At 43.9% G+C, this 17,242-nt stretch overlaps 1 protein-coding gene across 3 annotated transcripts in view; it reads right to left on the bottom strand.

Moving 5' to 3' along the window:
* Nucleotides 1-17,242, bottom strand: part of WDR33 (WD repeat domain 33) — a 104,092-nt gene that overhangs the window by 4,678 nt on the left and 82,172 nt on the right. For 2 of the 3 annotated variants that reach the window (XM_002812366.6, XM_009237612.4), the window contains 11 exons: nucleotides 16,126-16,252; nucleotides 14,551-14,705; nucleotides 14,377-14,455; nucleotides 13,822-13,932; nucleotides 12,746-12,840; nucleotides 12,451-12,537; nucleotides 12,084-12,223; nucleotides 11,324-11,476; nucleotides 8,741-9,829; nucleotides 6,629-6,737; nucleotides 2,994-3,432 (listed from right to left, as the gene is read on the bottom strand). In XM_002812366.6, coding sequence (XP_002812412.2) covers nucleotides 2,994-3,432; nucleotides 6,629-6,737; nucleotides 8,741-9,829; nucleotides 11,324-11,476; nucleotides 12,084-12,223; nucleotides 12,451-12,537; nucleotides 12,746-12,840; nucleotides 13,822-13,932; nucleotides 14,377-14,455; nucleotides 14,551-14,705; nucleotides 16,126-16,252 — 2,584 coding nt within the window. The remainder of the gene's footprint in view (nucleotides 1-2,993; nucleotides 3,433-6,628; nucleotides 6,738-8,740; nucleotides 9,830-11,323; nucleotides 11,477-12,083; nucleotides 12,224-12,450; nucleotides 12,538-12,745; nucleotides 12,841-13,821; nucleotides 13,933-14,376; nucleotides 14,456-14,550; nucleotides 14,706-16,125; nucleotides 16,253-17,242) is intronic. The other variant, XM_054549131.2, reaches the window with a different exon arrangement.

The raw sequence follows: 17,242 nt of genomic DNA, 5'->3' as shown, positions 1-17,242 counted from the left end.
GAACAGCTTCCCCTTCTCTCAGGAATTTTGGAGCTAGGAGACTACACTGACTAGGAGTAGTGCTGAGGCAGAGAGGGTACCAGGAGGTCTGTGCGAAAGAAGAGAAAGTGACCTTCTGGCAGCGCCCACTGAGAGGCAGTGGCACCACCCTGCAGCGCCCCTCTGCATGAGCTGCGTGGCCTCCTCCCAGGCCAGGCCTCTGCTCTTCCTCGGGTTTCCATTCCATTGCCTTTACCCTAATCTTCTACTTGGAAGATTTTCAAACTTACAGTAAAGCTGAAAGAACAGTACAATGAACATCCCAGATCCTCCACCCAGATCAATCCCTTCTTAATATTTTGCCACACGTGCTTTATCTTCTCCATCCAGCTACTCACAAACACGTTTTCTAAACCATTTGAAAATCAGTTGCCAACACGAGCTTCACCCCTAAATGCTTCAGTACATTTCTTCTAAGAACAAGAACTTTCTCCTATATAACCACAATACCTTTACACTCTCACACACCAGCCTAGGCTGTGGGTCTGCACTGACAGATGAAACACAATACAAATCAAGACAGGGTGGCCGGGCACGGTAGCTCACGCCTATAATCCCAGCACTTTGGGAAGCCGAGGCAGGCAGATCACTTGAGGCCAGGAGTTCGAGACCAGCCTGGCCAACATGGCTAAACCCCATCTTTACTAAAAATACAAAAATTAGCTGGGCGTGGTGGCGCATGCCTGTAATCCCAGCTACTCGGGAGGCTGAAGCACAAGAATCGCTTGAACCCAGGAGGCGGAGGCTGCAATAAGCCAAGATCACGCCACTGCACTCCAGCCTGAGCGACAAAGCAAGACTCCCTCTCAAAAAAAAAAAAAAAAAAAGACAAGGTAAAATGTAACATTTTGCACAAGATGCAGAGATTCAATAAGCCAGTGAACATTACATAGATGTAAAGCTCTTCTAGTCATAAAAAGCCATGTCAAAGGTAATGCTTGGATGTCATTAAGAGAGGGTCTTAAAAACACTGGGAGCCCTTACATCTTTATTTTTAACCTCCCTATCTCCCCTCTCCAAAACAATTGCCTCCTTAGCCCCCACTATGTCATGCTTCTGAGCCTGTCATCAGCCATGCTTTTCTCACCACCCCTGAGGGTGGGCTGGCCAACTCTAACTCAACCATATATATATATTTTTTGTTTGTTTGTTTGTTTTTGGAGACAGAGTCTCACCCTGTCACCCAGGCTGGAGTGCAGTGGTGCAATCTCGGCTCACTGATACCTCTGCCTCCCGGGTTCAGGCGATTCTCCTGCCTCAGCCTCCCGAGTAGCTGGGATTACAGGCACGTGCCACTATGCCCAGCTAATTTTTTGTATCTTTAGTAGAGACAGGGTTTCACCATGTTGGCCAGGCTGGTCTCGAATTCCTGACCTCGTGATATGCCCACCTTGGCCTCCCAAAGTGCTGGGATTACAAGCATGAGCCACCGTGCCCGACCTTAACCATCTATTCACAAGAAGAGTAAGAAATGGGATGAAAGGACCAGGCGCAGTGGCTGACGCCTGTAATCCCAGCACTCTGGGGGGCTGAAGAACGTGGATCACTTGAGGTCAGGAGTTCAAGACCAGCCTGGCCAACATGGTGAAACCTCATCTCTACTAAAAATAAAAAAATTAGCCAGGCGAGGTGGCGTGAGCCTGTATCCCAGCTCCTCAGGAGGCTGAGGCAGGAGAATCACTTGAACCCGGAAAGTGGAGGCTGCAGTGAGCTGAGATCGTGCCACTGCACTCCAGCCTGGCAACAGAGCAAGACTCCGTCTCAAGAAAAAAAAAAAAAAAAGAAGAAATGGGATGAAAGGACACGGATGGCTAAGGAGTAGTCAGAGACTACAGTAAAAGCTGAAGTGCTGAACAGCATGGGCCCGAAGCCCAGCTCCGACACCTACTAACTGCCAGACCTCGGAAAGGCAAGACACTGCTCTAATTCTGTCTGAATCAGCATAAGATGCTGACAGTCGCACCTATCTCACAAATTCTTTAAATAAAATGAGTTCATTAATTTCCTAAATTAAAACAAATTCCTCGATTTAAATGAGGTAACAACATCTGACACAAAATAAACACTCAATTATCATCATCTTTAATTATTCTGAGTCTCACTTGAGATTTTACTATTTCCTGGTTTTTTTTGTTTTCTTTTGTTTTTCTTTGAAGAGACGGGGTCTTGCTCTGTGGCCCAGGCTGAAGTGCAATGGCATAATCGTAACTCACTGCAGCCTCCTGGCCTCAGCTGATCCTCCCACCTCAGCTTCCTGAGTAGCTAGGACTACAGGCATGCACCACCAAACCCAGCTAATTTTTAAATTTTTTTTGTAGAGATGGAGTTACACTATGTTGCTCAGGCTGTTCTTCAATTCCTGGCCTCAAGCGATCCTCCTGCCTCAGCCACCCAAAGTACTAGGATTACAGGCATGAGCCATCGGTCCTGGGCTAATTCCTGTTTCTTTCCCCACATTTCTTCCGTTCCTTAAACTCCCCAAGAATGCTGAGATGAGTGTTCAAGCCTGATCTAAGTTTAACAGGAAGATTGTTTCTCAGTTTAAGTTTGTTAAGATTATTGGGCAATTACACAAAAATTGTATCTATTTCACAACCCCTTTATTTCCAATCTAGGTAGCTGCCTCATATTTCATTATTCTAATCAAGAAGAACCTGGAAATTTTAAGTCAGATCCCAGCAAGTCTTGTAGTATACTGATCCTCCCAGCTCTTTAAAACAACCAAAATATAAAAAAAAAAAACGAAAAAGATTTCTAGACAGCAAAGATTAAAACAATACTAAGGTTAAAAAGCACACTTTTTTTAAACGTCCAAATGCAAACTCTAGAGAGTGTAGGGCTAGTAATTGATATAATTCTCTTTCCTCGAGAAAAAGAAGAAAGAGACCTTTGTGGAGAGAGCAGATAAAAAGCTCCACTGAAGATGGAATGGGCCCACAAAGTATCTGTCCCACCTTTCTTCTCTGCGCCCTCGAAAACGTGGGTCCTCGGGATCCCGGGGGAAACGTTCATCTCCGGGCCTGCGGCCTTCCCATGCCCCTGGAGGGCCTCGGGCTGCACCCCGGCCATCCCCCTCGCTGAATTCCCTGTGATCAGGGGGAAACGGAGGCCCAGGGCCCCCTCGCCTCCACTTCTCTTCTTGCGGTAAAGGTCCTCCTCGCCCCTCAAATTCACGTAACCGGTGGCCAAAGCGCTTGTCAGGGTGGAAGTCATCTGGTCTGCTGAAGTCATCGGGGAAGTCTGGGTGAGGGCCACGCCTATCAGGGGGACCCCTGCAGTCCTGGCCACCCCGGAAAGGCCCCCTCTCGGGCCCATGCTCAGGCCCGCCGCTCTGCTCATGCCGCCTCTCTGACATCGGGCCCATGTGGTGGTTTGGAGGGCCGCGGGAGTCACCTAAAGGAAACAAAGCTGACTTTTACCATGTCTTCCAGGAAACCTGCCAACACAGGTCTGATCTGTAGCATCTCTACATTTCAGAATACATTCTTTATTGAGAATGTTTTCCCTCCTTGGTTCTCAGCTTAGTTAGGAGACAAATGTCCCTGAAGCACTGGGTAATAGAACAGGAGCTTTGGGGTGCAGATTTCAACTTCCCTGAAGCATTGTATAATAGAACAGGAGCTTTGGGGTGCAGATTTCAACTTCGTCACCCACTAGCTAGGGCAAATTACTCATCTCAAATGAGATCAGCAGCGTCTGTCCATCTCTTAGTATACACTGGAAAAATGAGACAGCCTCCTGGGCTTCAGAAGGAGCTTCCTTTGTCTGCCCCTATTCTTTCAGGCATTTCATTAGGGCCACCTGCTCCACATCCAAGGAGGACACAACAGAGGAAATTAATGCTGCAGGCCAGGAAGCGCGCCAAGAATTCACCTCTGCACCCATCAACAGGGCGCCACTGCCACCCATGACATCCCTCCTCTAACCCCAGCTTGTTGCACTTGATTCCTCTGTAAGGTACATGCAATCACCGGCCTCTCAAATACCTGCCTGATGACCAAACAGCCCTGCTGGGCTTCAGTGTCAGGGTTTTCTGCACCTCTCTATGAATGTTGTTCCTCATCTACAATATTCTCACCATTCTTTGAAGACAGTGTTTGGAATCCCACTAAAGGTTTCTAAAATATGTGAAAATATGTACCATAATGAAAGTACTGAATAAAGATGGAAAGATGCCAGTTAAATGTGTGATGGTTAACTTAGTTCACCTCCTAACTTCGAAGGGACTGTTTTCCCAGCTACTGAACTAGTGCAGCTTTTGTAAACGTTTACCTATTTTTGGTCAACATACAATTTAAATCAAGCACTTTTTAAAAGTAGGTAGCAAAAAGATACTCTTGATTCTAAAAACAAAAACTGTGCTTTTAAAGTGAAATTCCTCTAATAGCCCAGTTCATGCCTTTTACTGCTTTTCCCTGGCTATAAAGACAAACCCCTCCTGTACCCCAGCCAGCCATAATTCTCACCTCCCCTGCAACAGCATCCCTCTTCTTTCTTTTCTTTCTTTTTTTTTTTTTTTTTGAGACAGAGGCTTACTCTGTCACCAGGCTGGAATGAAGTGGCGTGATCTCAGCTCACTGAAACCTCCACCTTACGGATTCAAGCGATTCTCCTGCTTCAGCCTCCCGAGTAGCTGGGATTACAGGTACCACGCCTGGCTGATTTTTGTATTTTCAGTAGAGACGGGGTTTCACCATGTTGGCCAGGCTAGTCTTGAACTCCTGACCTCAAGTGATCCACCCAGTCAGCCTCCCAAAGTGCTGGGATTACAGGCATGCGCCACTGCACCTGGCCCCTCCCTTTTCATTTTCGTTCATTTCTATTGGCTATTTCAATTCCTCCTTACCATGCAATATACATAAAATGCTTGGAAATCTCAGGCTAAAAATGTGCCATAAAGGAGTCTCTCTCTTCCAGCTCTTTTCTGTCTGTCTCATTTGCCCATCCTCTCCTCTCCTCTCAGCAGTTTGCAAAGATCCTAGCTCTATTTCCTTCTGGTAGACAGGCTCCCTCACTTCTCAGTGTGTTCCTGCAGCTAACGGCTTCTTCACTGACATGATGTTGCTTGAATTTAGTGTAATCTCAGACACAGCAGACCTTTGGCGTAAGGAAGCTAAACATTTTCCGTTTGGACTTACCTATGAATATTAATCCTCCCATCACCTCTACCTGTTTAAAAGTACCCTGCTCTTCAAGGAAAGAAACCCACCACTACAAATTAGAAGGGATGTGGCCACCAGTGATGGGGCGGCGGCGGCGGTTATTCCAGTAGGGGATGGCAGGGCCACTTTCTCGGCTCTCCCTTCTCCCTTTGGTCCCTGGGAGGAGAAAGGAGGAAGAGAAAGAAAGGGGGCGGGGGATAAAGAGAAAAGGGAAAGAGCAAGGATGAGAGGGAAGGAGGTGGAGACAGACACAGGGCAGGGAGAGGAAGAGAGGCAGCTCTCAGTTTGCTGATGGCGATAACTTGGGGGGTAAAAGACTCTCCGTTTGTTTCTCTAGTTCGCTGTGGGCCACCTTCCTTCTGTATAGCCTCTGCTACCACTTCCACACAATGGGACAGAAATAAACACTCTCTAGTTCCCTTATCTCTTTCTTACCCCTAATATCACACATAAATTCAAGATTGAGCATAAATTCACAAAGTCCTAGGGCTGTAATGCTGACAAGGACTTTTCTTAATTGGATAAAATGGGGGCAAAAATCTTAACATGCACCACACAGTGCTGTGGGCTTAGCCAATTAAAACTAAGAGAGTAAAGTTCTGTGAAGGGCAATCTCTGCGGTCCTCCTGATTCTCCAAGTTGTGGTTTCTCCCCACTATAAAAGTGTGTGTTGAATATAACACAGTGTTTCCTCACTCCCCTCCATCCACTCTGAGTTGCCCCCTGCAACTCTCCCCAACAGCGTGCTGCCCACCACGCTCCTGCTCCAACTCTGCAAGACAGGGGGGTCCCACCCATCTCAGTGGCCATGGTGCCCTGCGTCCTCTCCTTCAACCCTTAGGATTAACTCTAAACTTCCAAATAGCCCCACATCTAAATACTGATCATTCTCATCTCTTTCCTTTTCATATCAACAACCTGAGGAACCACATATGGGTAGAGTGCTTTCTTCTTTTCAAATGGTGCACAACTACATAACCAGCTAAAGAATTCAATATATGCCAGGATTTGGGAAGACAAGGGTGTGATAATAAAAACACTGTCAAAAAATTTAAGCAGAAACAATTCATCTCTTCAGGATGATACAAACGTACACTTGCACTCAGTGAGCACAGGAACCACCTGCATTGCCAACAGATGGGCAAGGCCAGCCTGCCACACAGGCACGACTGCTGGAGCTTGTCCAGGTGCCTTCATTGTCAGCTTCTGGGGTGAGGGGCTTACTTCCTCTGGCCAGCGTTGCTGCCCAACTGAACAGATCTAAGAACACAACCAAAGACAAAGCTCCTACCTGAATGACACACCCTTATTTTGCCCAGAGTTTCAAATGACCAGTCTATCAATGACCGACCAACAAAATTATTCACTGTAAAATGTGCACAAAGGTGGTACAATAGAATCTTTTACTCAGCTGAGCAGATATTTACCTTTGTTGGGGCCAGGTCCTTGTCCGGGGTTCAGAGGGGGAATGCGACCTTGTGTTCCCTGCTGCCCTAGGCCTGGTATCAGGGGTGGGGGGCCTGTGCTCTGTCCTTCCTGAAAATATGTTTTTAAAGTAAGGGTATGAAATCACAGGCTTGTGCTACATAGTGATTGTATTATAAAATGACAACATAAAAATACCCAGTAAATATTTAGCTAGTAAGATTACAGTAACATTGTCCTTAAATCAGGAGAAAGGAGATACTTCTCTTACTATAATAATTTTTTTAAAGCATCTGTATTTTAAACCTGTTGACAACTTTTATGTAAAATTAGATCTTTACTCGTAATGCCAAAAAAGAACATCAATGGAAAGTCAGAAATTCTAACACAGTAGCACTAAATTAAACCAATTAAAACAACTGGTTTAAGTAACTGGTCTGGTTAAAGTGAAGCAACTTAGATTTCAGCATATAAGAAATAAGAGCACAGATTTTCATCAGGCAACTTCTGAGATCTGAAATGCCCTACAAAGTATCAGATCTTCTGACTCATTCTACCAGTATTTCTATAGGTCAATTAAAATTTCAGAATCATGCTTCCCATGTATAAAATCTTTTACTACATGGTACAATAAAAAACCTCATTGAATTGTCCCAGAAACTCAGGCATGTCCTTGTGACCCTGACATGTTTATAAATATTTCAGTTATAACAGTAGCTAAAGTTCATTATTTTTTTAATCCTCCAGAATGAAAACTGTTAATTTACTACCAGAAAGTTAGGAAAATAACTTATAATAAATAATATTATACACACATATAACTGAGCAGTAAATTAATAAAATATATAATACTTCAAGTTTTAGGGCAATTTAGAATGGCAATCCTATATTTAATTCATCCTAACTTCTGAGAAGTGCTGAATAAAAATCTGGAAATAACGCAGATATCATCAGATTCTCCATGGCTATGACACTTTTAGGTTCTGGAAGATCTACTTTAGAATAGTAGATAATTTATTTGTTTTAGCTTAGTAGTTGAGTTCAGGAAACCCAATGGTCATCTTTACATTAGGGATTCACGGTGGTATTTGAAAAACCAAAACAGACTGTGCTTTCTACATCTGTAGCAACCCCTTTCTCCAAGTGTCTCATCAGGGAGTCAACGTTAGCTGACTTGCTCAATTTTGGTCCACGCTGGACCAAAAGTGAGTTTTCAGGGACAAAACTCAGTTATTCATACCCAAACAATGCCTCCAGACTAAGAACTTGAGAAAAGCATAAAACGCACATAGCTGAGCAGTATTACATCTATTTATGCTCATGCAATTCTTCTTGTAATTCACTCCCCCAAGCAACCTGAACTTTCCTCGCACCATCTCTCAAGCACAAGCTCAGCGCATGAGCAATAAAAATTGGCTAACAAAAACAGAGTCCTCAAAGAAGGAGAATTTCTACAGAAATGCTCCTTCCTGCAAATACTTTTATATGTGAGCTGAAAACAACTTGAACAGAGTTTCATCCAGAGGGTCACCATTTCCAGAATGCTCAATTCTGGAATAACAGTCTCTATTTCTATTCACTGTAATAAACAGAGTGAGGTACAGAGTCTACAGTATACTCATGAGTTAATTATCCCATCCTATCTTTTAAAAGTAGAGTTGGCAGACAGGAGGTGATTCTGTGGCTGGCAGGCCCATGGAACACCAGGCTGCAATGTAAAGGCCCAGAAAAAGAGGCAAGACAGCCTCAGAGCCGACCACCATGTAAAACATGCTTCCTCCTCAGGGCCACAGCTCTCCTGGAGCCCTGGGACAATTATCAGCTGTACTCAAATGAGAGTTGACCTTTTCTGGAAGAAACTCTATTATCAAAAAAAGAAAAAAGGTGAGAAGTAAAAATGAATACTGAGATGTACTTAATGGGAGTATAACCTAACTCATCATTCTTATGATTTTGTTCTTCAGCCAGGATGCTAGTATCTCAAGCTACTGCCACTACTTGGTAAGTATTTATATCCAGCTGTGACCATTTTCCACAATACTCAGCAGTATCGCTTCTGTGCAGAGTGTATTTTCCCAATGTGTTAATGCCCGGAAGTTGGACATGAATAATACCTGGTTGAAGGGGGCCCGGGGCCCATCACCTAGCAGAGGCGTTTTCTGTTGCTGGAATGGTATTGGCCCTTGAGATGGATGTGGCCCTCTTGCTGGGTTCTGCTGTCCCTGAGGTCCGGGAGGTCCTTGCATGCCACCCTGGGGTGGAGGTCCTAAAGAGCCCTGGGGCGGCCCCTGCTGACTTTGTGAGCCTGGAGGCCCTCGCAATTCCTGGGGAGGTCCCAGCATTGATCCTTGGGGTGGAGGCCCCTGCATGCCTCGGATCTCCTGAGGACCTCTCATTTCCTGAGGGCCGTGTCCCAGTAGTCCACCTGGAGGGTGAGGTCCTCTCATCTCTTGAGGCGGGTGGCCCATCATCATCCCTTGGGGAGCAGGACCCTGGTTCTCCCGGGGGCCTGGAGGCCCCTGCATTCCTCTTGGATTCAATCCCATCAGAGGTCCCTGAGACACAGGACCTTGGATCCCTTGAGACCCTGGTCCGCCTTGGATCCCATGAGGATGAGGAGGCCCTTGCATTCCTCTGGGACCAGGTGGTCCCTGCATACCTTGAGTACCCGGAGGCCCCTGTGGGCCCAAGTGACCCTGAGGGCCAGGCGGGCCTTGGGGGCCTATGTGACCCTGTGGGCCAGGTGGACCCTGAGGACCCATATGACCTTGAGGACCAGAACTACCTTGCGGTCCAGGTGGCCCTTGAGGTCCCAAAGGGCCATGAGGTCCAGGATGCCTCTGCATTCCTTGGGGCCCATGCATGTCCTGAGGCCGTGGCAACCCCTGGGGCGGACCCTGGGGTCCCTGTGGTCCCATGAATCCTTGTGGCCCCCCACCTCCCTGATGCAGTGGAGGACCTTGTGGTCCCATTTGTCCCTGGGGTCCAGGAGGCCTAAACTGTCCCTGTGGACCTGGAGGCCCCATTTGAGCCATGTTCATTGGCATCTGCTGAGATGGATGGGGCTGTTGAAAACCTTGAGGAATCTGAGACATTGGACCTTGTCCTGGAAAAGGCTGGGGTCCGAGGAGAGGGGTGCCAGATGAGGGAGGAGGCTGAATTTGCTCAACTTGTTTCTGTGCAAGTCTTTCAATTTTAAGTTGCTAGAAAGAAAGAAAGAAAAAAGCATGTTGAATAAATAGGCCAGAGCCCTTGAAGATGACAATATTGCTATCATGTATTCTGTTAGGAGACTCTCAAAATAAACATAAAAACTGCTCAAACTCTTCATGCTCCGCTGGTAATTAGAGTCCATGAAACACTCAAGCACTGTAAGGAGTTTTAGGTTCTTTCTCATTCTTTTTAAGTCCTGGGACACAGTAGTAAGAATTTTTTTTTTCCTTATTTTTTTTTCTGTCCCCCAAGCTGGAGTGCAGTGGTACAATCATGGTTCACTACAGCCTCACCCTCCTGGGCTCAAGTGATCCTCCCACCTCGGCCTCTGGAGTAGCTGGGACTACAGGCACGTGCCACCACATCCAGCTAATTATTATTTGTAGAGATGGGGTCTTGCTATATTGCCCAGGCTGATCTCAAACTCCTGGGTTCAGCTGATCCTCCCACCTCGCCTCCCAAAGTGCTGGGATTACAGGCGTGAGCCACTGTGCCTGGCCTAGTCAGATTATTTATGTCCATCTTGATCAGGGAAAGCCCAATAATTCACCACTAATTCATCATTCTTGGTAGCTAACATAGATAAGAAAAATAAGAACAAGCTACCTGCTATATGAGCTGACAAAAAGGAATAACTCTTTCATAAACAGGTGAATTCAAATTAAAACTATGATGGCTTTATCTTTTCTATTAAAAATGTATATTTAACTTAGATCTACTCACTGCCCTACTAATTCAGTTTTTTGATGTTGTTGTTGTTGTTGTTGTTTTTGAGACAGAGTCTCACTTTGTGGCACAGGCTGGAGTGCAGTGGTACGGATCTCAGCTCACTGCAACCTCTGCCTCTGGAGTTCAAGCCATTTTCCTGCCTCAGCCTCCCATGTCACTGGGACTACAGGCATGCACCACCATGCCCAGCTAATTTTTGTATTTTCAGTAGAGGTGGGGTTTCACCATGTTGACCAGGCTGGTCTCAAACTCCTGATCTCAGGTGATCTGCCTGCCTCAGCCTCCCAAAGTGCTGGGATTACAGGTGTAAGCCACCATGCCTGACCCTAATTGGGTTTTAAAAGTCCAAGATATGACTCAAGGAAGTCACTTAAAAAAAAAATTACTCAGGCGTGATGGTGCGTGCCTGTAGTCTCTGCCACTCAAGAGGCTTAATGTGGGAGGATCACTTGAGCCTGGGGGGCAGAGGCTGTAGCAAGCCGTGATCGCACCACTGCATTCCAGCCTGGGCAACAGGGCATGACTCTGTCTCTAAAATAAAATAAATAAAACAAAATACATAAATAACACATTTTTTAAAATTTTAAGAAACAGGATTCTTTTGGAAACTAGTCTTCTAGCATAGCAACAGGAAATGGCGGTGTTTGTCAGACCATCAGAGAGTCCCTTCCCTTTTCCTTAAGAGCATATCAATAAAAATGTCACCACTACCCGCTTAGATCATCTTGAATTCCCCCCTAAAGAGCTTCACACACCTCCAGAAGTTGTGGGTTAGTATACTGTAATGTAGCCATTTCTTGCTCAATTTCTGCTTGTGTTTTTTTCTTCTCTTCCAATTTAATGTCTTCTTTTCTGTCATTCAGCACCTCATTTGGAGCAGGAATTGGAACTTTATTTTGCATCCAAGCCTTGGGAAAGAAGAGAATATTAAAATGTACCCTAAGTATGAAAATTACAATGATAGAATGAGAAAACCACTCTACAATGTCATCTGCTCAGTCTAACCTCTGAACCGATTTTCTTTCTTTTTACGTTTTCTCCATGACTCAAGTACATGACTCATGCTAATTCTTACTGACATATTACTAGGTAGAAATTACTATGGTGATAAAAGCTGCAAGATACTGCATGTTATTCAGAATGCAAAGCTTGCCAGCCTCTTCACAGGGTACATGCACTTTGTGTTGAGGGGACAATTAAAGCAGAAGATAGATAAACAATGGAGAAGAGAATCAACATACTCCCATACTCCCTCTGCTCCATGCCTCTTTCTTCTATTTCCTCTCATAGCATGGATGATAACAAGCAGGTGAGGACAGAACAGAGAAGACTGATAACAAACTCAGTACAACTGCAAAGCAGTAGATTAGATGAGAACCATGTCTAAGAGTGCGTGAACACGGGAAAAATGCTCCAGTACAGAAACACCTTCAACAGTGAGATAATCCAAGAGACACGTCAAACTAACCAACCGAAACCTCTCTGCGTGGATGAGGTGGAGTCACTTTTACTTACCTGCTGGAACTGAGCAGGAATGGGTTTTGCATAAGGAACTTTCTTCTGAGGTACTTTTTTCTGATCCTTTTGCATCACTTCCTCCATTCCCCAATCTAAACCTGGAATTGTCATTTCAATTTCATTTGATTCATCTTTCCCTGTAACCATAAAGAAAAGTGGTTTGCCTCTTAAATAAAAGAAATTGGCCACTTGATCAATGAACACATTATTGGAAGAATAGATTTTAAGTATTATGCCATTTATATAATTTTTATCAACATTTCTCAACATAAATCATTTTGGTATTTCAGTATATTTATCAGGAACATAAACAGGTCAAGAAAAAATGTATAAAAATTAAATGTATCTGTGTAACCTCTCTTACCCATCTGTTCTTGTTCCATAGCTAATTTTAGTTGTTCTGGTATTCCCATTCCTGGAATTACTGCCAGGCTATTAGGTTCGAGGTCATCTGTAAATAGTAATACACCAGTGTCAATAGAGAATTTACAAAAGTAGCGACTGATAAAATTCATGCTTTATAAAAATGGATGTCACTGATGATTTATAAATAAATGTACCATAAAATTAAAATTCATTTTGTATAATCTTCCCAACATCTAACACTTCTATAACAGAATACCAGATTTCAAAGAAGGACAGATGTGCAAGAGTCTCACCATATTCTACTCCATCTTCAGACATTCCAGGTAAAAGGTTTAGATTATATCGATCTCGCATTTTATCACCTGGTCGGTTTCGAGTCCAGAATTTGCTGTAAAAATAATCAGAGGAGAAAAGAAGCATGGCTTCAGTATTTTTCTGGGCACTTAACAGTACTAGGCAGACCCTTGGTAAACACAACACATTTTTACAATTTGTTTCTTCTACAAATTTAAAATGTGAGGTCATACACTTTGGCTCACATCTGTAATCCCAGCACTTTGGGAGGCTGTGGCAGGAGGATTAAGTCCAGGAGTCCAAGACCAGCCTGGGCAACATAGCGAAACCCTGTCTCTACAAAATAAAAATTAAAAAGTTAGCTGGGTGTGGTGGCACACACCTGTAATCTCAGCTACTCACGAGGCTAAGGTGGGAAGATGGCTTGAGCCCAGGAGTTTGAGGCTACAGTGAGCTGTGATCTCACCACAGAACTCCAGTCTGGGTGACAGAGTGAGACTCTGTCTCTTAAAATAATAATAAAAATAAAAATAAAATGTTGGGCCGGGCAAGGTGGCTCACGCCTGTAATCCCAGCACCTTGGGAGGCTGAGGCAGGAGGATTGCTTAAGCCCAGGAGTTTGACATCAGCCTGGGCAACATGGTGAAACCCCATCTCTACAAAAAATACAAAAATTAGCCGGGTGTGGTGGTGTGCTCCTATAGTCCCAGCTACTCAGGAGGCTGAGGTAGGAGGATCACCTGAGCCCAGGGAGGTTGAGGCTACAGTGAGCTAAGACCGCACCATTGCACGCCAGCCTGGACAGAGACCCTGTCTCAAAAAAATAGATAAATAAATAAAAGTGGAAAACTTTTGTTTTAAGTCAGAAGGCAAAACAAAATTTGAATAGCCAAAACCATATTCAATACCCAATCTCTTTATTGCAATATAAGTACTCGTAAACCACTACAAAAATCTTCCCAAGAATAAGTTACAATATAAATTAATATATCAATCAACCAATAAAAATAAACACATACAGTATTTATTTCCTGTTGCTCCATATAAAGCTTTGCTATTTCAATATAAAGCTTACCTAGTATGGTCATTTGAGCCTGAGCAGAGAATATGCCCAAGAGGATGCCAGGCCAGACTCCAGATCATCCCTTCGTGGGCCATCTCCATCCCACCCACTTCCTTCTCCACCCTGCAACAGCACCAAAGAGAGATTTCTTCACAAAAGTTACACAGCTCCTCCCTCCCCCTCAAAAAAGACATTTGCTGTTACTCTTAAAACGAAGCTACCAAAGCCTGGATTTGGACTCTGATGAATTCCACATGGCTCAGGGGTATTGGTTTGTCATTGCCAAAGGACAGTTACCCTTTCATCCAAAGAGCACTTCATAGGGGAAAAGGCTGCAAGCATTTAGAAACTAGAAAATCTATTTTATTCCTCCTTAATGACTTCCACATCCACAAACAGAGGTACATTTCCTATTCCAAGCTGGATTGACAGACTTGAAAACTGCAAGCAGTCTCTGATATAGGATATATGAACACTTAAAAAAGTTACAAAACTATCATGTCTGCACACATTCACATGCTCTCTTCACAAAATACACTACTTTTTCACATAATAAATCTTACATACCCAACATGCCAGAATAACAAAGAACCATCAGACCCTCCACTGGCAAAAAGTCCTTCATGAACAGGATGCCAGGCCACAGCTGCAGAACAAAAACATGGGAAAAGACACAATTATCAGGATCTGAGAATGTTACAGGTAACAGTTGTCAATGAGAAGCATATCACAGCCACTGACCTGTGGCTTCTTTCTTATGACCTCGGAAGACTTGAAGCTCTTCTTTCAGGTTTCTGATATCAAAAAGTTTACAGAGATGATCACGTGATGCTGTGAGTAGCCAATTGCCATTGAGGTTTAATTTCACTTCCATTACTGTGTTTTTATGGGCATGACTAGAAACAAAGTATCAAAAAAAGAAAATGTCAGAATTCAAAACAAGTATAAATATAATGGCCATTTTTGCTGAAAAGCAAATTAATCAAGATGGCAAGAGGTTTGGCCTAGAAGCAATAAAGCCTGTAACATTAAAGGATCACAGTTATAAACACACTTGAAAGAAAGAAGTCAACGACAGAAATAATATGCACTGCCCAGACAAAGACAGCTCTCATCAACCTGTTATAAAACAGCAGCAGAGGCTGGGCGTGGTGGCTCATGCCTGTAATCCCAGCACTTTGGGAAGCCTAGGTGGGTGGATCACCTGAGGTCAGTTCAAGACCAGCCTGGCCAACATGGTGAAACCCAGACTCTACTAAAAATACAAAAATTAGCCAGGCGTGATGGCGCATGCCTGTAGTCCCAGCTACTCAGGAGGCTAAGGCAGGAGAATCGCTTGAACCCAGGAGGTAGAGGTTGCAGTGAGCCGAGATTGCACCAATGCACTCTAGTCTGGGTGACAGAGCAAGACTCTGTCTCAAAATAATAATAATAATAATAATAATAATAATACAGTAGCAGAGCTTCCACTGAACAGTAAAATTTGTCCGTGAAGCAGGAGAAGCACATGAACACAGAAATTAATATTCAATAAAACTCACATTTCAAAAATTCCACAAAGTTTCTCTAATTAAGACAAAGCATAAAAATGGACTGGAAAGTCTGAAAGTTAATTTGAACTAAAGACAATGCAACAACCCCTGGCCTGCACAATGGACATCTCCAAGGGAGCATTCACAAGGCATTCCAGGTTGGCATGGCCATTGGGACTGTACAACAAAGCAGCCTTGCTCCAACCAATTCACTCTGAATATGGTTCTCTTCCCAATCAGAAAGACCAGGAAATGGATGCTTGGTCAAAAAAATGTTAACATATGCATGTAGCTGTGAATGTTCACAAATAACTGAAAGAGAAAACTAGATTACATAGCTGCATCGTGTAAGCCCGTCAGACAAAAAATGAGAACTGGTTCAAAACCAGAGGAAAACCCTCTCGAAACAGATGTTGTGAGATGGAGAAGGCTGGGCCATGTCTAGTAAGGGGCACACACGTCAACTCCTCACAGTGCCACAAGGTATTCTGATAACAGGCAATAGGCTAGAATAGTAACCACCTCCCTCCTCATCCTCCTCCCCACCCCCATATAACAACCAAATTAAACTTAGGTCTATGTGGCAGGACAAAAACAAGCCTTACTTCATTAAGAGTTCAGAGATGAATCATATTTAATTAATAAGAAGTCTATAGATCCAAGTCCATCTGTTGCCTAAATGACTTTTCCAGAAATACATAAGAGAAAACAAAGCTAAAAGTTAAAGGACACACTGCTTTGCTCCCCTTTGTTCAGGGGCCAAGGTGGGGTTCCTATCACTTACAGTGTTGCAAGACTCTGCCCAGTCTTGGGATCCCAGAACTTGATTGGCTGTTGACTATCTTTACTTCCTGAAACAACTAACCCTTTGGTTGGATGCCAGTCTACACATTTCACATCAGCACCATGCCCTGTCGGAAACAAGTTAGGGTTAAAACCTAATTAGTTATATGCATTTAAAGCAGTTTAAACCAAAGTAGAGAAACCTAGTAAATGTTTTGCCCTCAGTGCTCAGTCAACTTAAAACTTTTTTTGGGAAGACTCTTTGGCCTCTGTGTCTGGAAATTTTTCAGATGCCGTATCCTCTCCTCCTATGTCAAGACACACAGGAGCCAGTCCTCTTCTCCTGGACCCAAGTGCATCTTCTCACCTACTTGCCGGGAGGTCAGTTGAGGCTTTTGGAGGCTGCACCTCTCAAGACCCCATTATGTAAAGCTTTTGAAGTGTCTCATGTTGTTCCCGATTACCCTGATTATAGGGCACAATCCCTGTCACTCACTTCAGTTGTCCCATTTTGTGATAGTTCTTACAGACGAACTTGATTCAACCTGAATTTAGGACTCTGGGACCACCATTTAGGAATTTAGGACACCACTTTCTAGATGTAACGACAGGAAAAGCCAGCTTTCAGCTCCTGTTTACTGAAATGCAGTAAACTCTTTGCTTGATTCGCACATGTTGTGACAGTTAGATGAGGTAATCATAACAGCTATCCTACTGCAGGCCTGGTATATTTTAGGCAGTGTAATGAGTACTTATAAGCATCATCTTTTTAAATCTTCACAAAATCCTGAGGAAAGTATTAGCATTATCTCCATTTTACAAGTGAAGAAACAGAAGGGCTGGAAGGGTTAAATAACACATCCTAGATCCCAAAGCCGGTCAGCAAGAACAGGAGTGAGTCCCTGAGCCTGGTCCATGGGATTCCAAGGATGGTTACTTCAGTAACCGCCGTTCTAGAGCATGAGCTGACTTCACAAGTGTAATAGATTAACTTACTAAAAGTCACAAACGTGAAAGTCAATTTATAAATTTGAAAAAAATGGATATGATTTTTGAAAAACTGGATGCTGTACAAAGCCCCAAGGATATTTTACATAACAAATGAACTAAGAAGCAGG

The sequence above is a fragment of the Pongo abelii genome, chromosome 11 (genome assembly GCF_028885655.2).
Source record: "Pongo abelii isolate AG06213 chromosome 11, NHGRI_mPonAbe1-v2.0_pri, whole genome shotgun sequence".
Lineage (NCBI taxonomy): Eukaryota > Metazoa > Chordata > Mammalia > Primates > Hominidae > Pongo > Pongo abelii.
Note: the sequence above shows the minus strand (reverse complement) of the source record. Positions and strands in the feature narration are given on the sequence as shown.